Source organism: Taudactylus pleione, unplaced genomic scaffold (genome assembly GCF_031769625.1).
Source record: "Taudactylus pleione unplaced genomic scaffold, aTauple2 ptg000911l, whole genome shotgun sequence".
Classification (NCBI taxonomy): Eukaryota; Metazoa; Chordata; class Amphibia; order Anura; family Myobatrachidae; genus Taudactylus; species Taudactylus pleione.
Window position 1 is genome coordinate 450,274 of NW_028285312.1, and position 24,972 is coordinate 475,245.

Sequence of the window (24,972 nt, forward strand, 5' to 3'; positions counted from 1 at the left end):
GTTGCTAAGTTGTCACATGGAAACAAGTTTATCAGGTGAGTATTGAAGTCTCCACAACATCGCCATTTTTCCTGCACACCTCTATGTGACATCACCTGCAATTGAGTTTCCACACTACTACATCACCTCCTATAATACACTGCCTCCCGGGCATGTAAGTCACCAATTGGTGAAGACATTTTCCAATGCTTGCTTTAGATAAGTATCTATGCTGTAATATAATCTGCCACCATATTTAAAGTAAAGAGACTCTGGGGTAAGTGTAATAGCCTGCGCGATGCACGCATCAGCGACTTACCTGCCAGTCTGCCCAATGTTTTAAAGGGACATTCATTTAAAAGGCAGAAGCAGGTTGTTTCTGCCTTTTAAATGATTGCCCCTTTAAAACATAGCCAGCAACTCGCCGATGCTCTGCACCGCGCAGGCTATTACACCTACCCTTCTATGGGCCCGATTCAGAGATGGACGCAGTGCGGATATTTACGCAGTTGAGTGACGTAATGTTACTGCGCACAAGCGAACCCAAGTGTCCTATGCCGTGTCACTAACACTTGAGAAGGGGTTTGCGATCCCTGGGCGTTTCAGGGTGAAGACTGGGGGGTGACCTAAAGTGAATGTGAAAATGGGCCGTTTCAAGGGCGTGTTAAGGGAGTGCTGCTGTGTTCTCAGTCACAAATAGACAGGTTCAGAGGCCATGTTTAGTTGGATTAGAGGAGAGTAGCTAGAATAGACCCTAGGCTGCCGCAAATGTCGATGATGCAACTGATGTGTCAATGTTGGGAGTAAGTTTACAAGCTCCATCGCAAATGCACAGACCGCGTAGCCTGAAAGAGGTGTCTCAACGCTGGCACATTCCCTCGCACCGTACTGCACAGAAGGCTGTGATGATCATTTGCATAAGTCCCCACCCACTATTGCGGGAGAAAGCGGCTGCAAGTGCCATCTCTGAATTAGTTCCTATGTTCCTGGGTTTGCTTCTATGCTCAGGCTGCATTATTATGGCTAATTAAGAGACTTCATACTACAAAAATTACTGTGATGATTTTTCCCAATTTCCAAGAACAGCTGGACTTTCTTTGCAAAAATAAAAAGGTTAAATATGAAAAGAAAGTCTTTAAAACAACACAGTGAGCAATATTCAGAGTTAGCCGCTGTGTGCGATTAGAGGGCAGGGGTCTGTGCTGGAATGGGCATGTAAACATGGGAATTGGGCATGTATGCGATCTCAGTGGGTGTGCTGTTGCAATGAAAGTACATTAAGGCCTGTTCTGGACATGTAGTCTCAAGATAAGAATGAGCATGGCCGCTGAAGAGTTTAAAACGCAGCCTACTGAAGGGCTCAGGCCCTGGTGAGTATGTGTTACATTGATAGTGTTGATGGCGAAGAGCTGCTAATGACGACTGCGCCTGATTGGTCGCCAATGTGGAAAACACAACCAATAACTCAAATACATGATAACAGCAGGAGCAGTGCTTAAAAAGTACATTTACTCCTTGTTTTACAGAAAGAAAAAACTGATCCATGCACAATTAGGAAAGGGAAACCCGCGCATATATTATTTATGTTGAATTAAAAAAAAAAAATGAGTAACATATGCATCTGCTTTGCAGAGCAATTCCGATGCTCCAAGCCACTTTTATTAGCTACGCTATCTGGCCATTACCATCAATATCATTCCATAGAGTGTTGCGATTTTTAGCATCTTTAGTACTGTCTGTTAAGCCACGCTTCCAGTCACCAGGGACACTTGTGGCAGCCAAGGGGCAACTAAATTGTGGGGGCCTCCCAAAAAATTGACCCCTGCCCACGAACCTTCCACAGACACCTATACTATACCCCATACTGGCCACATTGCCGCGTATTACATCATGTCAGAGACTTGCTGGCAGTAACCCTCCGCCCACACAACTGCCGCCATTCCTATACCCCCATACCTGCGACATCGCCGAATATTACATAATGTTGGCGACGCTGCTGGCAGTGCTGGGAACCAGCTCCTGACAGCAGATGTGATGTAAAACATTGCGACAAGGCCAGGAGGCAATGTTTGGGTGAGTGTGGGGGCCCCCAATGTGTGGGGGCCATTGGGCAAACACCCCATCCACCCCCTCCTATAATCTGGTCACAATCTAACCTCATCTCAACCAGGTAAGACAATGGGAGGGAGTCTGGCAGAGCTACAACTTTTTTTAAAAAGTGCAAATTTGGGATTAAGCTTCAATATTTTGAATGAATGCTCCCCTGTATTTCTTACTTGTACTCATCTCACAGCACAAGTTATCCTTCCTATCTATAAGTAATCAGCGGACCAGGCAGCATGGTCTAGGGAACACTGCCCTGCACACAGCACTGAAGTAACTGCTGCCAACTGCTGACCTATGTTGGCGTTAAACCCTGCTTGAGATCATTTTATTTTAGGTAAACTATTTATTACACCCTGCACTGCCCATATAACACAACGGGCTCTATTCTGCTTCTTGAGTTACAGACAATTTGTTCTTCCTCGCTAGCTGGTACTTCTATATTACAATGCATCAGGGGATCTAAGAGGCTCTTCTTCTGCTTCGGACCTAAAGGGAGGCGATCAACGGATGGCAACTGGGCCCTGAGAGGCTCTTCTTCTGCTTCGGACCTAAAGGGAGGTGATAAACGGATGACAACTGGGTCCTGAGGGCTTTTATTCTGTTTCGGACCTAAAGGGAGGCGATCAACGGATGACAACTGGGCCCTGAGAGGCTCTTCTTCTGCTTCGGACCTAAAGGGAGGCGATCAACGGATGACAACTGGGACCTGAGAGGCTATTCTTCTGTTTCGGACCTAAAGGGAGGTGATCAACGGATGACAACTGGGTCCTGAGAGGCTATTCTTCTGTTTCGGACCTAAAAGGAGGTGATCAACAGATGACAACTGGGCCCTGAGAGGCTATTCTTCTGTTTCGGACCTAAAGGGAGGTGATCAATGGATGACAACTGGGCCCTGAGAGGCTCTTCTTCTGCTTCGGACCTAAAGGGAGGCGATCAACGGATGACAACTGAGCCCTGAACATAAGTGCAGAGAGAGCCTCTGCCTGCTGGTAATTGACGAGACACAAGCGGGTTCTGAGAGGGAGCTGTGTAGTTTGATTAATCAAACTTGTCCTTTTTCTTGGGGGCAAAGGTGACCCTGCTGGCAACAGCAGAGCCAACCGCCCCGACTCCACCAGTCACGGCAGACACTCCTCCTTTGACCAGTCCCACTCCGGCAGCTGGCACGCTGGTAACTGCGCTCTTCGTCAGCTGTAGGCTTCTACTGCCCACCCATACGACACTTCCTAGAGTGGCACCCACAGCCCCGCGGGTCATGCTATATAGTCCTCCTGTTACTCTCCAAATTACTCCAGCTGTTGGCTCTGGGTGGTCCTTGGCAGAATCTGTGCAGGAACAAAGAACAAACAGTATAAACTTCATTATCATCAGACCATACGGTATAGATATGTTCTTAATTATTCAAACAAAAGATGCAATTATATATATATATATATATATATATATATATATATCTATCATAACTGGCATCAAGTAGAAGAATCCATTTCATCATCAGCTTTTCTATATTACATTGTATGTAGCATAGAAGAACTAACACAGGGAAAGCTCTCATCTGCATCCCCACACCTGCTATTACCTGCTGATAGGTGTTGGCCAATGCTACCATTTATTCACAGGATGCTCCCCTTCCAGGCACCCCAATCGTCTTAGTACATAGGGATCGTTCCATGTTAAGTGGACCAATTATGCAGATCGTCCCCACCTGCTGATTGTACACTGCGGAGTCAGTGACAGCTGCACCCACCTCCACTTCGAGGACCATAGTTTTACAAATGTTGCATACATTTTCCCAAAGTTAGTCTGGCATACAATACTGAGCAAACGTTTTGGGCAGGTGTAGAAAAAATGCTGCAAAGTAGGAATGCTTTCAAAAATAGAAGTGTTAATAGTTTATTTTTATCAATTAACAATATGCAAAGTGAATGAACAGAAGAGAAATCTAAATTAAATCATTATTTGGTGTGATCACCCTTTGTCTTCAAAACAGCATCAATTCTTCTATGTACACTTGCACAAAGTCAGGGATTTTGTAGATTTTGTAGGATTATAGTCAGGTGTATGATTAACCAATCATAGCAAACAGGTGATAATTATCATAATTTTTATATGTAGGTTAAAACACAGTCATTGACTGAAACAGAAACAGCTGTGTAGGAGGCTTAAAAGTGGGTGAGGAACAGCCAAACTCTGCTACAAGGTGAGGTTGCAGAAGACAGCTTCATGTCACAGGTCGTAGACTATGGCAAGACTGAGCACAGCAACAAGACACAAGGTAGTTAAACTGCATCAGCAAGGTGTCTACCAAGATTTCAAAGCAGACTGGGGTTTCAAGATACGCTGTTCAAGCTCTTTTGAAGAAGCACAAAGAAATGGGCAACATTGAGGACCGTAGATGCAGTGGTCAGTCAAGGAAACTTAGTGCATCAGATGAAAGACACATCATGCTTCCCTTTGAAATCGGAAGATGTCCAGCAGTGCCATCAGCTCAGAACTGGCAGATATCAGTGTGACCCGGGTACAGCCAGTTACTCATAGGCGTCTTTATAATGTGAGCCAGGTGGTCCAAGGGGCCCACATCGCACACCCTGCACCCAATGGTAATTATACTTACCTCTCCACCGATTCCCGAAGTGCTGCTCCAGGCCATGAAGCCAGAATCTACAGCGCTCAGTGCCGCTGAGCCGCCGACAGACAGGAGGGGGCCCAAACGGAGGTTGCACACGGGCCCGCTCCTCTCTTAAAACGCCCCTGCATCTACTGTTCAGAGAAGTTTGGACAGAAGTGGTCATCATGGAAGAATTGCGGCCAAAAAGCCATACTTTCGATGTGGAAACAAGGCCAAGCGACTCAACTACGCACATAAACATAGGAACTGGGGTGCAGAGAAATGGCAGCAGGTGCTCGGGACTGATGAATCAAAATGTAAACTATATGGCTGTGACGGAAGGCAGTTTGTTCACCGAAGGGCAGGAGAGCAGTACAATAACGAGTGTCTGCAGGCAACAGTGAAGCATGGTGGAGGTTCCTTGCAAGTGGGGCTGCATTTCAGCAAATGGAGTTGGGGATTTGGCCAGGATGAATGGTGTCTTCAATGCAGAGAAATACAGGCAGGTACTTATCCATCATGCAGTACCATCAAGGAGGCATCTGATTGGCTCCAAATTTATTCTGCAGCAGGACAACGACCGCAAACACACAGTAAAATGTCATTAAGACTATCTACAGCGTAAAAAAGAACAAGGAGTCCTGGAAGTGATGATATGGCCCCCACAGAGTCCCTATCTCAACATCATCGAGTCTTTCTGGGATTACATGAAGAGACAGAAGGATTTGAACAAGCCTACATCCACAAAAGAGCTGTGGTTAGTTCTCCAAGATGTTTGGAATAACCTCCCTGCCGAGTTCTTTCAAAAACTGTGTGCAAGTGTACCTAGAAGAATTAATGCTGTTTTGAAGGCAAAGGGTGGGCAAACCAAATATTGATTTGATTTAGACTCATCTTCTGTTCATTCACTTTGCATTTTGTTAACTGATAAAAATAAACTATTAACTATAAAACTTTATCCAAAGTGGAGTTGGTCAGGTGGAATGACCCATAGGAAGATTAGTTTAAGGGCACAAATGGAATGCCCATTGCTTAAAGTGCACCTGTCATGTAAACACAGTATGCCCGCTGTACAAAGCACACCTGCTAACGCTGGCGGTGACCCCTTGATGGGGCAAATAAACAGAGCCTGAATATGGATAATGGGTGATAACAAAGAGCAATAGCTTGCACTCAGCATAGGGCTGGTGCAAGCTTTGATGGTGCATCTAAAGACGCTCCGAGGCGGATGAGTGCTGCTGCAATCGGGCATCTCATTATGATCTGAATCGGGCCACAGCATTAGCATAAATATCCAGACTTGGCTGTGGCTACAGGCCGTGTCTGCGTCTGACTCAGAATGAGCCCCTATATGAGGAGATCATTTCCCTAGCTGAACCCTGACTTACGAGCCCGATGCTTACATAATTGTAGGTACAGCTGAAGATTTGCTAAGTGGATATAGGGCCTGATTCAGAGTTGGGAATAGAGAGAGAGATTGGACAAACCATGTTGCAATGCAAGGGGTATAAATAAACATAATTTTTTTTTTGCATGTAGTGTGTGGTAAATACTGGCTGCTTTTACATGTAGCCCACAAATACTGCACAGCTTTATTATTACTCTACAATTTAGATGTCAGTTTGGACCATACTTGCCGACAATCAGCTCCAGTCTTCTGGGAGATAGCTGATTGTCGGCTAACAGCGGGGGGCGGGGCCGGCCATTGGGTGTCACATTGGGGTTATTTTCGGAATTGTGAAGCGGGGGGCAGGGCCACGATGATGCGATTCAGAGCGAATTGCGTCACCGGCTCCCCCACTGCAGGGGTTTCTAGTTTTTTCAGGGGGGAGGTCAGGAGGGTCGGAGGCTTCCGGGAGGCTTGCCTGCCTTTCCCAGGGACCGGGAGCGGCACCCGAAAATCGGGAGGCTCCCGGCCAATTCGGGAGGGTAGGCAAGCCTGGTTTGGACACCTCCCTTCCAAATCTAAATCTCTCTGCACATTGTAAATCTGCCCCACCTGCAGTGCAGCATGGTGTTACCAAGATGATCAGTTGAGAGAGATATCTCTCTCTATTCATGAATCAGGCCCGTAGTCTTTTATAATATCCCCCTAATCATTTTACTGGCAAACTTCAAAAAGCAGTTCTCATTACCGAATTGGTTCTAGGATCAAGATTTGGTTTTAGAACTTGGATTCATGGGCTTCTAATCCCTCACTGCTGGGATAACACTTTCCCACTGCCGGCCCGCATCTGCTGGTACTGTTGTGCCTATGACTCAGGCATCTGGACTGGTCTTTAAGGTTTGCTATCTATCTAAGCAGGTAAAATTTTGTGAATTATGTATTCAGCGGATATGACGCTGATATACTCTCAAAATAGCTTTATCTTATCACTATGACTATTGCTCTGGATTGTGACCAGTTTATTGGAAGTACTTATAATTGTTTCTTTCCACTTTAACTTTATAACAAGGAGCGTCCACTGGTAGAACATATTATCATGCCGCAGAGGGGATGTAATTAACTTACCGGTGTCCGGAAATGCCGGCCGCCAGAATCAAGACGCGGAAAGGTCGACTTGGGAGTAAAGAGAGGCGTCTAAATACCGCCGCCTATCTTTAGCCCAACGCCGAGATCTAGACAGCTGCCATGCCGAATGAAGGTGAGCGGGGTATGTTAGGTGTTAGCCGCGGGGTGGAGGGTTAGACTTAGGGACCCCCGGGGAAGATGAGGGAGGGTTAGGGTTAGGCTAGGGAAAGGGGGGGTTAGGGTTAGGCACCACCGGGGGGGGGAGGTTAGGGTTAGGCACCATCGGGGGAGGTTAGGGTTAGGCACCATCGGGGGAGGTTAGGGTTAGGCAACACTCAGGGAGGCTTAGGGGGGGACAGGGGAGGGTTAGGATACTTACCAGCCCCAGTTGGGGTGTAGAGCATTCGGGCTTCCGGCGTCGGTATTTCATCTGCCGGCATTACATATCGATTCCGCTGCAGAGGTCTCATTGCGGTAACACCTTGTTTTCCCACTGCCCTTGGCCATGATATACACTATGTAGACAAAAGTGATTGGACACCCTCCTGTAAGCCAAATGCGTACCATACATACCACTGCACCCGAGTTCCAAATGGCCACTAATGTGGCGGTTTCGACAAGAACACTTGGTAGGGAGGCCCATGCACTTGCAGTTCTAAGGAAACAACAACTGTTTTTAATAGGACGACAATATCACCTGTCATGTTTCCAGGATGACGCTGGACTGGTATACAGAAAATTCGGTAACCCGGATGTACTGGCCAGCTCAGAGTCCAGCCCTTACCCCACTGAGAACCTCTGGGAGTAATTGGAGCGACGGGTGCATTCTAGGCCGACTCGTTCTTCTTGAATATCACAGTTGGTCACTGTACATAAGGCGGAATGGCAGAACATATCGCCTGCTGTTGTCCAGGAAGTTGTAGACAGTTTGCCAAGAAGGGCGTCTGCAGTAATCACTGCACGTGGAGGACCTACACAGTACTGACGTCAATAACATCTCGTTCATCTATTTGCTGTCAGTGTCCAATCACTTTGCACACATAGTGTGCACAGGGGCGCCAAGGGGGGGTGGGAGAGGCAGGTACTAATTACCCGGGCCCGGGCTTGCTGGAGGGGCCCAGTGCCGCCCCCTCTCCCTCTTACATCAAAGCAGTCCAGCACACGCTGCTGTGTGCTGGGCTGCACTGGGAGACTGATACCGGCTGCTAAGTAGCAGCCACGGCAGTCTCCTATGCCTCCTACGCCTGTGGGGAGAGCGATCACACTGATTGCGCCCCCCACTGCTATGCGCCGGGCTGAGGGGCTCACAGCGCCCCCCTTCGCATAGCTGCAATTTTTTAAAGGGGGCGTGGCCACGTCTCCCATGATTAGGCCATGCCCCTTCCTAAACCCCTCCACCTCGGGCCCAGCGCAGCTGTCGGCGCCCCTGAGTGTGCATACTGCCCGACACAATGGGGGTGACTGAGTCACGCACAGTGGCTGTGTTTGCAGGCAGCCGTGGAAGCCAGAATTACTACATTTTGCTAATGTGAGATTCCATTCAGCTAATGCGAGGGTCCGTGCGTCAGCAAGCGGGTAGCCATGCTGCTCATTGATTTGAATGTACGCAACTTTAACTACACTCCCTTGTCACTCTTGTTGTTTTAAGACTGCACACTTGCACTGCCTTCCTCCGGCACTCAGCAGGTAGGAGAGAGCCGGCGGTCACTAGGACCCACCAGGACTCAGCTGAGAGGTCTGACCTCTGACATGTGCTACTGCTAATGTGCAGCGTCACCGCGCGTCTTTACTCCCCAGCGTCCATGAGGACAGGTCAGACCAGGAGACCCTCACCACCAAAGAGTTCTACCGCGTCGTGCTGTATGCCCGCAAGTACACTATACCACCACCATTGTAATCTAGACCACCAGTGCTACTATCCACCAATGTCAGAAACGCGATCGTGTCTGGTGCACTATAACACCCAGCAATACCCTGAGCTCCAGGCTGCTACAAACAGTGCATAACATCAACCGCTGTTACACCTGTATAATTGCCTGTGTCACCTGCTACCCATTGTTTTACATGATATATAATAAATCTAAGAGCGGGTTAATTTGTACCACGTGTGGACTATCCGCCACCAGCACCAACTACTGCGTTATACATCAATCACCATCACTCACACACTGGCCAGCTATATTATACTCTGTGGTGTATCAATTCATCTGGAGAACTACAGGTCCCAGCAAATTCTGCATGCGCATCATTGTGACAATTTACACTATCACCTGAGGTCACCACCATCTCTGCTAATTCACATGACTCTCCCAGCAAGCAAGACAGGTCTGTGCAATCGCAGGGCATACTTGCCTACTTTTGAAAAGTAGTTTCAGGGAGATTACATACTACAGTAAAAAGTGCGGCGCGCCGTTGAGAGGCGTGTCCGGCACCACCCAAAAGGCGTGTCTAGATCCACCTATGGGCGTATCTATTGCCAATTGGGTGTGTTCTGGACCGAATTAAATTACAATTACTTTATGTAAACACTTGGCATGTGACACTAAGTCACCAAAATATTCTGTATTATCTGACATAGAGGCAAAGTTACATAAGTACATTTCCATAGACACAGGGGCATAAGAGGGCCTTGCAAAAGGAAGTGTGGACAAAATAAGAATCTGCTCCCCCACAACCATTCTAATTAAAATTCTTCAGTAGATGACCACACAAATATAATAATAACAGATCTTACTATACGCTGACACCCTAGACCCCCCCCCACTGACATTACTAGATCTCCCCCTGCCACATTAACATTACCAGATCACACACACACACACACATTAATAGATCCCCCCCACACACACATATTAATAGATCCCACCCCCCACAAACACACACAGACTCCCCTCTCTCCTCTCCTGCAGCACTGACCCAATACAGATATACACATACACACACACACTCCCATCTCCTGCAGCACTGATACAATACAGATATACACACACACTCCCATCTCCTGCAGCACTGACACAACACAGATATACACACACACACTCCCCTCTCTCCTCTCCTGCAGCACTGACACAACACAGATATACACATACACACACACACTCCCATCTCCTGCAGCACTGATACAATACAGATATACACACACACTCCCATCTCCTGCAGCACTGACACAACACAGATATACACACACACTCCCATCTCCTGCAGCACTGACACAACACAGATATACACACACACACTCCCCTCTCTCCTCTCCTGCAGCACTGACACAACACAGATATACACATACACACTCCCATCTCCTGCAGCACTGATACAATACAGATATACACACACACTCCCATCTCCTGCAGCACTGACACAACACAGATATACACACACACACTCCCCTCTCTCCTCTCCTGCAGCACTGACACAATACAGATATACACATACACACACACACTCCCATCTCCTGCAGCACTGATACAATACAGATATACACACACACTCCCATCTCCTGCAGCACTGACACAACACAGATATACACACACACTCCCATCTCCTGCAGCACTGACACAACACAGATATACACACACACTCCCATCTCCTGTAGCACTGACACAACACAGATATACACACACACAATCTCCCATCTCCTGCAGCACTGATACAATAGATACACACACACACACACACTCCCATCTCCTGCAGCACTGACACAACACAGATATACACACACACTCCCATCTCCTGCAGCACTGACACAACACAGATATACACACACTCCCATCTCCTGCAGCACTGACACAACACAGATATACACACACACACTCCCCTCTTCTGCAGCACTGACACAACACAGATATACACACACACTCCCATCTCCTGCAGCACTGACACAACGCAGATATACACACACACACTCCCATCTCCTGCAGCACTGATACAACACAGATATACACACACACTCCCATCTCCTACAGCACTGACACAACACAGATATACACACACACACTCCCATCTCCTGCAGCACTGACACAACACAGATATACACACACACACTCCCATCTCCTGCAGCACTGATACAATACAGATACACACACACACACACACACACACACACACACACTCCCATCTCCTGCAGCACTGACACAACACAGATATACACACACACACACACTCCCATCTCCTGCAGCACTGACACAACACAGATATACACACACACTCCCATCTCCTGCAGCACTGACACAACACAGATATACACACACACTCCCATCTCCTGCAGCACTGACACAACACAGATATACACACACACACACTCCCATCTCCTGCAGCACTGACACAACACAGATATACACACACACTCCCATCTCCTGCAGCACTGACACAACGCAGATATACACACACTCCCATCTCCTGCAGCACTGACACAACACAGATATACACACACACTCCCATCTCCTGCAGCACTGACACAACGCAGATATACACACACACACTCCCATCTCCTGCAGCACTGACACAACGCAGATATACACACACACACTCCCATCTCCTGCAGCACTGACACAACACAGATATACACACACACACACTCCCATCTCCTGCAGCACTGATACAATACAGATACACACACACACACACACACACACTCCCATCTCCTGCAGCACTGACACAACACAGATATACACACACACACTCCCATCTCCTGCAGCACTGACACAACACAGATATACACACACACACTCCCCTCTCTCCTCTCCTGCAGCACTGACACAACACAGATATACACATACACACACACACTCCCATCTCCTGCAGCACTGATACAATACAGATATACACACACACACACTCCCATCTCCTGCAGCACTGATACAATACAGATACACACACACACACACACACACACTCCCATCTCCTGCAGCACTGACACAACACAGATATACACACACACACTCCCATCTCCTGCAGCACTGACACAACACAGATATACACACACACACTCCCCTCTCTCCTCTCCTGCAGCACTGACACAACACAGATATACACATACACACACACACTCCCATCTCCTGCAGCACTGACACAACACAGATATACATACACACACACACTCCCATCTCTCCTCTCCTGCAGCACTGACACAACACAGATATACACACACACACACACACTCCCCTCTCCTGCAGCACTGACACTGACAACAACAGATATCACTGAGTATTTTGCCTCAGCCTCTGAATTGTTAAACACTCACACAGCTCCTCGGGCTCTCGGCATCAGCTCCTCCTCCATGTGTCCTCCTTGGGCTCAAACAGCAGGCAATCAGCTCCTCCTCGGTTATGGCTGGGCAGGGAATGCTGGGAGCATCAGTCTCTCCCAGCAGTCTGTGTGTACTTTGGCCGGTAAGTCAGCTGCTCTGTGCAGGGGGTGGACCCGGGAGACATCTCTCTGTGTTAACAGACTCCCTGCCCCTGCGTCTTCACTCACTGAAGCCCTGGCCCTGCCCCCATTACATCCAGACTCGCGCATGCGGTCCGGGCTTTCTGCTGTGCAGAGAGGAAAGCGGGGGATTACATCTACTGTGCGGGATAGCGGGAGCTCTCACCTTAATTCGGGAGGCTCCCGCAGAATTCGGGAGGGTAGGCAAGCATGTCGCAGGGTGGTCATTGCCCAGAAACACCCAATGACACAGAAAGACAGATCCAGCCAAGTTCTGTCCAACTCGAAATAGGACAGACACACGCAAAAGTGTGTACACCTGCATCTGTGCGTTATAACTCACTGTCTGCTAGTGATAATTATATTTTAAACTCGCCACGTGTTTAAAAAAATCTTTTGTAGGCATTCATCATGCCTCCCTAACAAAAGTATCACTTCCGAAAAGCTGCTCTTTTTGCGGAGTCAGTGTTTCGGAAAGGTGATACTTTTCCCCCATGCATCTGAGGTATCCATAAGGATTTCCTCACTGCCTGTCTCTCCTCTCCCTCCCCCGCCGCCAGTGTCCGCCCGGCCCCCCTTCCCCCCCATGGACACTGGGCAGAGTATATTAAGAGAGGAGGTGGCCCGTGTCCATTCCCCGTCCGGGGCCCCCTCTTTTCTCCCTGGCGGCCGGTAGCAGACTGACCGCCGACTGCAGTATCAGTAAGCTCTGAGCACTAGAATGTGCCCAGAGTCTACTGCGCATGCGCAGATCACTGGGGAAATGGCGCAGCCACCATTTTTCCGGCGATTTCCATACTGCGCATGACGCTGGAAAAATGGCTGAGGCACCTATTTTCTGGAGTTTTGTGTAGAGCTGAGACACCTGATGCAGGACCTCGGAGAGGTAAGTATTAGACAATATGAGTGCAGGGTGTGCGGTGCGGGCCCCCCTGCACCCATTATAGATACGCCCCTACTGCTGCAGTCAGTCCCGGCCCCCCTTCACTTCCGTGGCCAGTGGTATCCCCCCTCCCACGCTGTGGGTCTCATTCAGACCTGCTCGCAAGCGCTTGAGCGCTCGCAAGTGGGTCAATGTTGGGCTCTGCGCACGCGCAAGTCCTGGAGCGAGAGAGAAATTCTCTAGCTCCGGGGCTCACTACAAAGGGGGCGGCTGTCGATGGTGATCGACAGCTCGCCCCGTTTTGTAGGCGTGGCGGGGGGGTGGCTTCACAAACGGAGGCGTTCCCAAACGAACGCCTGCCGTTTGTGGGCGGCCCCACTGACATCACCAGTGGGAGAGCTTCCGGCTCTATTAGAGCCGGAAGCTCTCTGGGGCTTGCGGCAGACGAGACCCTACCACAAGGGTCTCGTCGCAAGCCCTGATGGTCGCGATGGTCTTGACCATCGCAACCATCAACCTGGGCGCTCGCTAAAGCTGTGGGTGGTCACCCACAGCTTAGCGAGCGGCCAGGAGGCGATTCTTTTTAGAGATGCAGCCGCCCTCATTAAAAGCGAGCGCTCGCATTTTGCGAGCGGCTCTGAATGAGGTCCTGTGTCTGATACATCTCCCCATATCTAGAAAATGCATACGTCTTCACAATAACTTTCTCATAAACGCCACTAGTGCATTCTTGCTTCTGCAATGTAGTATTAACTGTAATGACATTGTAATTATTGTTAAGAACAGTAAAACCCTAACGTCAGGTAGATGCGGCAGGAGCAAAAACAGTAACACACTGGTTAGAACGCTAAGCGGCTTTCCAGTTGAGTATAACAAATGAAGCGTGGGATTCGGATGCCCACACGCTGAATAGCCTACAGCCTCCGTCTGCAGAGGGTACTGGGCAGTGGAACTCCCCTAATGCTACCAATTATATAACAACGAATGGTTGGCATTGTGGGCTCTGCATAATGTGACAGAATGATGTATGTGCTGAGGGAACCATGCAGGGCATCAGACAGGCTCCTCTGTCACGCCACAACCAGACTTCCCACTACCGGCTCGGCGCAGACATTGTCAGAACTGGTGAGAGACACAATCTGTCACCATTTACAGTCATGCTGGGGCCAAGGCAGGGCTCTATTCCTACACGTAGAACAGCCTCAGTGTTGGTGCAGAACAGAATTGTGAAGTTAAAGAGAGAGGGGACAGGAATGAATCATTGGATCTAGGCTGAATAATGACACTCGGCCACAGTGTCTACTAATGTGGATCAGGATAATTTGTACTAACACATTGCACTGGAACGTGCAAAAGAACAGGGTACAAGAAGAAGCTGGACGTGCCGCACATAGTGATACGTGACAGATAGTGACAAAGATTTTGTTGTCCTGTATCATGTACTCCGTTTCCCTCATCTCTCAGTTTCCCAACACCATAACTCAATCTGTCAACTCCTTCTTCCAGCCTCTGATTCACTCTCAGTATAGCCCCACACAATCTGTGCTTATAACAGTCTGTTCCATCTATTCCACTGTCTTCCAGCACACAGGGCAGGCTCGCACGACAGCATGGTTCTCAGAAAGGCCTCACACAAGGTAAAAAAATAAAGCATGTTATCTGTATCACCTATGGTGCAGTTATGCAGAGGCTGCGGCTAGGACACTTGTTATTATAAGGGCCTTCATCTCTTTGGCAAACACACCCTGGGGAAGTCAATTATGAAGCTTAAATCAAACGCGTCTTTGGACTCCTTGACTTACAAACCAACGTATTGGGTTTGCCAGAGCGAGACGGCAGCATTTGCTGAGGGGCAAAGTAAAGGCTAATGGAGCGTACACACGGTCAGATTTGTCAGACTTGTCAGATTTGTCAGATGAACGACTGAACGATTAAACGATTTGAACGATTTGGACGATTTGACCAAAGTTTTGAACGATTTGAACGATTGAACGATTTTTGACTGCATTAAAATGAATGGAATCGTCCAAGTCTGACTGCAAACCCATCAGATGTCAGATATCGTTATCTGACAAACGGGAACGCGCATCGTTGATCGTCCATCGTTCAGGCATGTCAGATATGAACGATTTTCCATCAGATATGAACGACTGAACGATTTTTAAATCGTTATCGTCCATATCTGAAGAAAAAATCTGATCGTGTGTATGCACCATTACTTAGAAAAGAGCAGGGCCGGAGCACAGATACGCCTCGGTTAGCAGAAGAGTACAGAAACAAGCTCCACTATGGCGGAGCAACATTATTGTTGAGCGAAAAAGGGGTAACAAGGGCACATTGTGCAGTTCACAGAGCAGCCGACACTCTGCAAAGAAGATTCAGCTTTTGGGCCTCGTTCTAGACGTTTAATGGGACTGATGTGCACCGTTACGTAACGTTGCACTTTGTCGGAGCAGCTCCTGGGTCCTAGCCTAGGAATAGGTGCACATTAGCAAAAATATTTTGCTAGGTGGTCGTGTAAATTACAACTTTTGGGACAAATTCAATTAGGAATAAAACCTAAAATAATGCGAATAGTCCCGAACCAATAAAATGTCTACTTACAGAACTTTGACCGTGTTAACATTATGGGAAAAATTAAAATAGGCACGGAGCTTGCTGCACGCATGGCGCTGTCCGCCGACCGGAAAGGTGGGCAAGTCTTTCGCAGGCTGGGGCCACCCTCTTCCCAAGTGATGTAGGCGGCACAGACGGACGATGATGCAATTCCCATTGAATAGCATCATCATGGCACCCTGATTACATTCCCATTTGAACACCACATAACCTGATAACCATACATCACCTCATTGATCGACCAGTGGGCGTGACTGCGTCAGAGTGGGTGTAGCTCTTCCATACTTGCCAATTTTAAACTTCCCCCTTTAATGGAAATATCTCCCAACCTACCGCAAAGTTCTAATTGTGGAACAGTCCCCTGAAATTGGGACTGTCCTGCTAAAGTCGGGAGGCAGAATATTAACTTCTTTACATTTAAGTTCACACTGGACAAAAACTGTGTAGTGACATATATACAGATTGTAACCTGAGGAATATGTCATCTCTTTGTAAACAGTAACAAGATGAGAGATTCATACCTACTTTAAGCAGCGGTTTACAGGTCAGTGACTAAATGAAGGGCAGCACAGACGGTGTAATGGTTAGCATTACTGCCTTGCAGCACTGAGGTCGGTGGTTCGATACCCACTATGGCCCTAAATGTGTGGAGTTTGTATATTCTCCCTGTGCTTGTGTGGGTCCCTCCGGGTGCTCCGGTTTCCTCCCACGCTCCAAAAATTAAAAGGTTAATTGACTCCTAACAAAATTACCCCTAGTGTGTATGTGTGTGTGTGAGCATGTGGTAGGGACGATTGTAAGCTCCATTGGGGCAGGGATGGATGTGAATGGTCAAATATTATCTGTAAAGCGCTGCGGAATATGTGTGCGCTATATAAATAACTGGTAATAAATAATTAATACATAAATGAATGTGCTAAAACGTCAGCTGTCATACTGAAATACAACCTATGGTTTCATTGCAACATGTCCCCTATTTGAATCCTGATTCTTTATCAATAAAATATATTTATAATGTCCGAAAACTTAATATAAATGGTTGGGATCTTAGGAGCTCATTCAGACGCGTTCGCTATGCTGCGCTCTCTCGCAGCCGTCAGGGGGCGGATATGCAAATTCCGCGATCGCACGGCCAGGATTAAGGACGCCCTCTATGTCTTAGAGAGCGACGGCAGAGTGATTGCACGCCGGTGTAATGACGCCCACTTTTCATTCTTAGCACACGTCATCTCCAGGAAGTGTGTGATTAATCAGTAACATCGAGAGCCATCGGAGCTGCTCGCAGCCCTTGAGGTAGACCCTACCCCGCCACAAGCACTGCAGGCTTAAATACAACCAGGTGACGTGTACAATCACGCTTCCACGCTAATTATGACGCCCAAAGAACGCCGTTTTGACGGTCAGACACGTCTGCGTTCGTTCATCTGCTCCCTCGTTTTCAAGGACCTTTCCATGTTACCACCCACAAACGGCACTGTCAATCAAAGTAGCGCTCAGTCTTTGTGCTACGGGCGCACGATTTCCGAACGCAGTGACTGGTTTGCGCATTGTGACTTATACGCATGCACAGTTTGCAACAATCGCCCGGCTGCGAGAGAGCGCAGCATAGCGAACGGGTCTGACTGAGCTCCTTAGTTCGTTGTTGTTCATCTGTTAATATTTTTGTATTACTGGAAATAGTCAGCAATCTGATTGCATTACTGTTTCTTCTCTCCCATTATTGCATATACTATATCTTATTCTTCAGTATTTTATATTTCTGTATACTGTAATGCCTCAAAGAAAAGTTTAGTGAAAAAAAACATCTGAAAACAACAGTGACAGCTTATACGGTCATCTGACTGCACTGCCATAGCAAACCTACATGTATAGCTCACTCCAATAATTATTATTATTATCATTTATTTATATGGCGCCACAATTGTTCCGCAGCGCCTTGCAAAGCACATAAACAAGTTGCAGACAAGCGACTTACAGAACAATACAATACAGGACCAGGACATGGATAATAAATATTGCTACATTAGTGACCATAACACCCAGATAAGCAACAGAGCATAAGCAACCAAGTGTTAGGGGCCGTGGTGGTGAGTAAGAAGTAGATGAAACTAAAGTAGGGGGAAGCACAAGAGGGTAGAGGGCCCTGCTCGTAAGAGCTTACATTCTATTACCAGTGATTGACGCTATAAGATAATGGAGGGCTGCTTTCAGGTTTAGTTCAATGAACGTCTTTCTGTCTCTAGAAACTTGTATCTCACTACACATTCTGAAAGTGTAAAACGACATTGTACAGAGGAGCTCATTCATTCCCGCTCGCAAGATGCGATCGCTCGCTGACAAAAAGGGGCCGGATATTTAAATTAAACAATCGCACTGCGTCGCGTAAGGACGCCCACTATGTTTTAGCGAGCTACGGCAAAGTGCGCTTGCAAGTGTATAAAGACGCCCCCTTGCCACTCGCAACACACGTCATCTCCGGGAAATTTATGATTAATCGGAACAATCGTGAGCCATCGGAGCAGCTCGCAGCCCTTGAGGTTGCCTTTCCCCGCTGCAAGCACTGCGATCAGTGCGGGCTGAAGTACATGCAGGTGACGTGTACAACGATGCTACTTTGCTAATTATGCACGCCCTTTAAACAGCGTTTTGGCGGCCAGACACGCCTGCGTTCGCACATCCACTCCCCCCGTTTACAAGCACCTTCCCCTCTTACCACACACAAACGGCACAATCTGTCACTCAAAGCAGTGACCTGATAGTGGCTTATGAGCAACCAAAATCAGATTGCAACGAATGGCTTGCACACGCGCACTGCGAGTTATACGCAAGCGCTGACGGACGAAAATTGCTCACAGCGAGCGAGCGCACCTTAGCGGGTCTGAATCAGGTCCAAACTCCACTACTACATATTTTGGCAGAACTACTACTTTCGAGCTTTTTGCCTGGTGGCAAAACCTGTCCCATGGCTCAATAACTTCCCGCAATTTGGTTTTCTAATCACTTTAGGGTCATTAGAGGACTGAAAACAAAAAAAACCAGGCATACTACTTGGAGATGCATCTACAGGGTGATAATAAAATGTATACGTGAAGTAATGAATTGTAATCAACCAAGGACAAGGACAAAACACGCCCTGATCTGCCCAGCAACGCCCACTTTTGGACAAAGAGCTGCCCCCTTTTTAGGGACGCACATAGAGACTGTCCCACTGAAACTGGCACATTTTGGAGGTATGCCAGTTGGGGATGTTGTTAGGAGTCCGGTGGCAGCGATGCCGCCGGTCTCACTTCCGATGCTAGAAGCCCAACAAGGGGCTTAAGATAGGCGGCAAAATACAGACGCCTATCTTAATCCTGACGCAGGAATCCAGGAAGGACGACAGCCCGAATGAAGGTAAGCCGGGGCGCTCTTAAGCTGCATACACACATAAAGATTTCTGTCCAATCATCCAACTAGTTGATTGGTTGGAATGAAAACCTGGTACGGTATGAAAGCAAATGACAATCAGCAATTTGCTCCCAAACGCCGGAAAATGGACAAAAACTGTTGTTTGAACAAATTGTTTAGGTCAAACATTTAACAAACTTGTCTGACGACCATTTTCATCTGTTTTCTGGCGTTTGGGAGCAAATTGCTGATCATCAGTTACTCCCATACGTTACCAGATTTTCATTCCAACCAATCAACTAGTAGGATGGTTGGACAGAAAATCTTTACGTGTGTATGCAGCCTTAGGGGTCTAGTTACTAAGTAGTGTTATGAGACAGAGTGAAAAGTGATAAGGTACTAGCCAATCAGCTCCCAACTGTCATCTCACAGGCTGTGTTTGAAAAATGACATTTGGGAGCTGATTGGCTAGTACCTTATCACTTTTCACTCTCCTAACACTGCTTAGTAAATAGACCACTTAGCCGAGGGGGGGGTTAGGTTTAGGTAGCACGGCGGGGTTAACTTTAGGTTTTGGGGGGAGGTTAGGGTTAGGCACCAATAACGGGAGGGTTAGGGTCAGGCACCACTGGGGGGGTTAGGGTTAGACACTAACGGAGGAGGGTTAGGTTTAGGCACGAAGGGGGGAAACTTAGGTTTAAGCACTAACGGGGAGGGTTAGGGAGCGACCCCTGTCAGGATACCATTACCAACCATCGGGATTGGAATTTTGACAGTAGGCATCCCGATAGCCGGCATTGCATACCGATTCCGCCAGTTGAAGGTGATTTAGGGCCCATTTAAGAATGTATCTAAATAACAGCGGCATATTTCTTTTAGTATCGCAGGGGTAATAACGAATATTCTCTTGGTATTTAGTATTACTTACCTGTCCGGTGAGGAGAACATAACCCCCTTAGTGAGTGCTAAAGGGGTTATGTCTTGTTGCTAAATATATAAATTATATATATATATATATATATACACACACACATACAAACATTGTTCCCTTATAAGATATATTCCACCCTGCAGCACCGATACTGTTAAATACCCGTCTGTATTCCAGGCCTGCTTCTCAGTACGGCTGGTTCCCTTTAGCTTGTTCCACGCCAACAGTTGCCATGGAAACAGCTATTTTCCTGTGGTACCCTTACCCCCCTGCTTCTGGCAGCGTTTCCCCGAGGACTTCTGACAGCCCTCTGGGGCTCTGACAAGTACAACAGGGTCTCATGGGTCGGGGTCAGGGTGTGGAAGAGAATTCGACAAAATGGAGGGGTGGGGGGTTAAGAAAGATCTTTGCAGTTGTTCAGTATTTAAGGGAACAGAGACAGAACCTGTAAGATAAGTACACTGAGATCCATACAAAACACAAAGGCACGATGAATAATATATTACAGGACATCTACATGTGAGACACACATGAGACCACTACATACAGACAATCATAGTGCAATGTTAGGAATATTATTCAATAGTATCTCATTCTCTAATAACACATTTCAACCTATTCTGGCTTACTTGTTCCCCTGTACTATGGGCCTCATTCAGAATTTTAGGCCAATGCCACCGCTGCTGAGTCTGTGAACGCAGCAGCGATGTGAAAATATTCAAATGTTCCACCCGTTGGTAGACGTACTATTGAGACGTCCACCTGCAGCTTTGCAAATCCAAACATCGGCGTAAAATGTCGCAACGTCTGCGTACAAAGGGCCTGATTCACATCTGGACGAAATGCCAATATTTACGCAGATTGAGCGATGGTTAGCCATTGCGCCTGTGTGTAAGCCACACTGTTCACGCGCAGTTTGATTTGCGTCACGCAGAGGATCCACTTGCCAAAGTAAGTGACAGGTACTCAGGGTTTGGGGGAAGTGACTGGGGGTGGTTAGAAAAATGAAGGCACGCCGGGACCATTTAAACACTGTTTTCTGGACGTCCATAAACTGGCCACTGCGTCCTTGCTGGCTGCAGGAGAGCCCTCTGCGTGTCTGGAGACCTGTGTCATGTTAGACTTACTCAGAAGGCTGATGGCCGCCTGATCTGCGTTCCATGTGTCCGGTTTTGTACATGAGCGGTGGATGTGAGATGCTATCAGTGGGCGCCTCTAATCTCTGGATGGCGAGAGTCATTTGCATATTTTAGCAACTGCGAATCTGTGAGAAATCGCAGCGGCGATGGCATTTTGCGTCTACTTCTGTAGTAGGCCCAAAGACCGTTGCAGATCATTTGATTATCACAGTCCTGAGTGAGACTATGGTTCCAGGAACTTAAGACACTGGAGCCATATTTATTGCATACGGGATCGCAAACGCAGGATGCGACACGCCCCCGAAACGCCTCCATTCTTTGCTGCCACTCCCCATTACCTCCCCCAAATGCTTCCTGACTGTCAATCAGACTCTGAGTACAAAGTCCCTGCGAGCGATTACAGTAATGTACCTTGATGCCTGCGCTGCGTAACCTAGACGCATGCGCAGATTGTTGATTATCACTCAACTTCGGCATAGCGTACAACTCTGAATCAGGCCCGAGATCAGAGGGTGCTCATCTGCGACCTTGTACTTGTTTAAAACTAATTCCTGCGCTGTTCAAGTCTCAGCCCAGCGTCTCTCGTACACTGTGAGTGGTGTTTTGCTGCACCTGCAATGCGAATGAGATGTAAAATGTAAATAGACAGTCAGCTACACCTCTCGGAGAGGCTAAGTTGCGCCTGGCGTCTTGCTCCGTATGGCGTATTGAGGCTAGGTATATGAGGACACCAGTGTTAAAAGCCTGACGTTTTAGAACCTGCCTTACTCAGAGTGACAGAACGGCCTTTCTGTTGAACAAGAGCTTACACTCTGAACATACTTGCGGGGGGGGGGGCTCTCATTGCAGCTGTCTTCATGTTGGCATTTCTGCGACTGGCAACTCATGGCGAGTACGTGGGGGAGCTGGCAAGTGTTGCGGGACAGCCGGCAGTAGCCTCATTAAGTGAGCCTTCAGTGGGTACCTGTCTTGTCAGGATGACTGATGAGTGCCGGTTCCCATGAGCTATGATTTGACATACGCAGTGATGGATGCCTGTTATACAGACTCACTTGCTGAGGGTTGATGTGGAGTGAAGCGAAGTTTAATAAACAAAGGAGCCAAGATGGATCCTACAGAGATAGAGACGGTAGGACCACTGCTGGCGTAGACCTTCATTACAGATGTAACAATCAGTATGCATCAAACTCATTTAACTGTTGACGTGCTTGCGCAATATATGTGATGGACTTTCTTTTACACGCAGCAACAAAAGGCAGCAATTCTGTTTTCGATGGAACAGTTTCAGAGTAATAGTAATATGCCCTTTGTCTCCCACTATACCCCACAACATAAATGTGTAGACAATGGAATTGTTTTAATGCCAAATCACGGTGTGCTTAATCCTTTGACACAGAAATTGATGGCTGATTTGTATTTGATTGTATTTCAAGATGCCACCCTGTAAATTGTGTGAATGATTGCCCTGCAGATTGCAAGCTCTCACAGAGATCTACATCTCCTTCATCAACTTTGCCTCTATTAATTCTATTGTGCTATTGTATGCTGTACCATTTGCTAATTCTGACTGCTCAGCGCCGCAGAGATTTGTAGCACCTTGCAAATACATAATCATGGCGATGATGATGTCACTGTCCGATGCATCATCACCTACTTGGCTGGGGTGGGAAGGGAAAAGGAATTCATAAAACAAGAACAGGACTTTATAAAACAAGAACAGGACGTTATAAAACAAGGACAAGAATTAATAAAACAAGGACAGGACTTTGTAAAACAAGGACAGGATGTTATAAGACAAGGACAGGACTTAATAAAACAAGGACAGGACTTTATAACCAAACTGCAACCAATACCCCTGTCAGCTCTCCCTGCATCATGGGAAGCCCAATGTTTGCAGAGAAGAAAATACAGGGCCACCTCCAGATCTGTCGGGCCCCTGTACTACCTTTGATGACACCGACCTCCGTAGGAGCATCACACTGCCCACTGCAAGGGACATGGACACATATTGGCAGAGTAGCTATGCATCACTGGATGGAACCTGCACACTTCCTACCCCCCCCCCCCTCCTGTTGGTGCCCCTGCTGATATAGTATGGTAGTGGTCAGAATAGGAAAGTTTTCAGTACACTGGTGTATAAAATCATGTTTTAAGAAATTAATAGGTTGATATTACACAATAGGATACAGAATATACTGTAGCTAATGTATTTCAGCTCAAACTACAGCAAGTGGAAAATATGGCTAAATTATGGGAAAGCACCATTCTGTACAAGGCCAAATGGATCATGTAGGAATCTATGGCCATTATTTATAGTTAAGAACAAATCCAGTAAATGGGGACAAACATTGTTGTGACGCAAGGGGTTGCAATGTATTATTGCTTTTGCATGCAAACCAAATACAAGGCTGCTTTTATTTTTTGCATGTACCAACCAGATACTAGGCAGCTGTATTTTAATGCTGAGATTTAGAGTTGAGCTAAACTCTTTGTGTCTTCCTTTGTCTCCTCTCTTCCCTTTAGACTGTAAGCTCCATGAGCAGAGCCCTCCTCCAGTGGCGTAACTAGGAAGATGGGGGGGGGGGCGGTTGGGACACGTGCCCTTGTTGACATCCGGCGAGCTGGGCAGGACAGTGGTTTCAGACACACTTGTATTACCCGGCGGTGCTGTGTCTGTTTTAGCAGCCGATGAGAGTCAGCTCTGCTTTCCGACTCCTGTGTTGGGTGATGGGAGAGATGTCATGACGTCTCTACCATAGTGCCGATTGGGAGGACGGAGGAGCGGACGGCGGGCGCATGAGTGGGGATTCAGGTAAGTATTGTGTATTGTGTTTTGGTTTTTTTTTTTTGCATTTTTGTGCAATATATGTAAGGAGCACTGTATAAGGGGCACTGCATAGGGGGGACCACTACTGAGGGCACTGTATAACGGACACTGCATGAGGGGACCACCACTGGGGGCACTGCATATGGGGGGACCACTACTGGGGGAACTGCATAGGGGGGACCACTACTGAAGGCACTGTATAGGGGGACCACTACTGGGGGCATTGTATAGGGGGACCACTACTGGGGGTACTGTATAGGGGGACCTCTACTGGGGGCACTGCATAGGGGGGACCACTACTGGGGGCACTGCATAGAGGGGACCACTACTGGGAGCACTGCATAGGGGGGACCACTACTGGGGGTACTGTATAAGAAGGACTGCATAGGGGGACCACTACTGGGGGCCCTGCAAAAATGGCACTACTAGGGGCACTGCATAAGGGGTTCTACTGGGGGCACTGTATAAGGGGCACTACTGTGGGCACTGAATAAGGGGCACTGCTGCTGGGGACATTGCATAAGGGGAACTACTACAGTGGGCATTGTAAGAGGGGCACT

At 47.6% G+C, this 24,972-nt stretch overlaps 1 protein-coding gene across 1 annotated transcript in view; it reads right to left on the reverse strand.

Annotated features, from left to right (window-relative positions):
• Nucleotides 1-1,468: 1,468 nt before the first annotated feature.
• The window catches only part of LOC148473792 (transmembrane protein 263-like), a 238,701-nt gene continuing 215,197 nt past the window's right edge, over nucleotides 1,469-24,972 (reverse strand). The window contains exon 3 of the mRNA XM_088459444.1: nucleotides 1,469-3,410. Coding sequence (XP_088315570.1) covers nucleotides 3,124-3,410 — 287 coding nt within the window. The 3' untranslated portion in view covers nucleotides 1,469-3,123. The remainder of the gene's footprint in view (nucleotides 3,411-24,972) is intronic.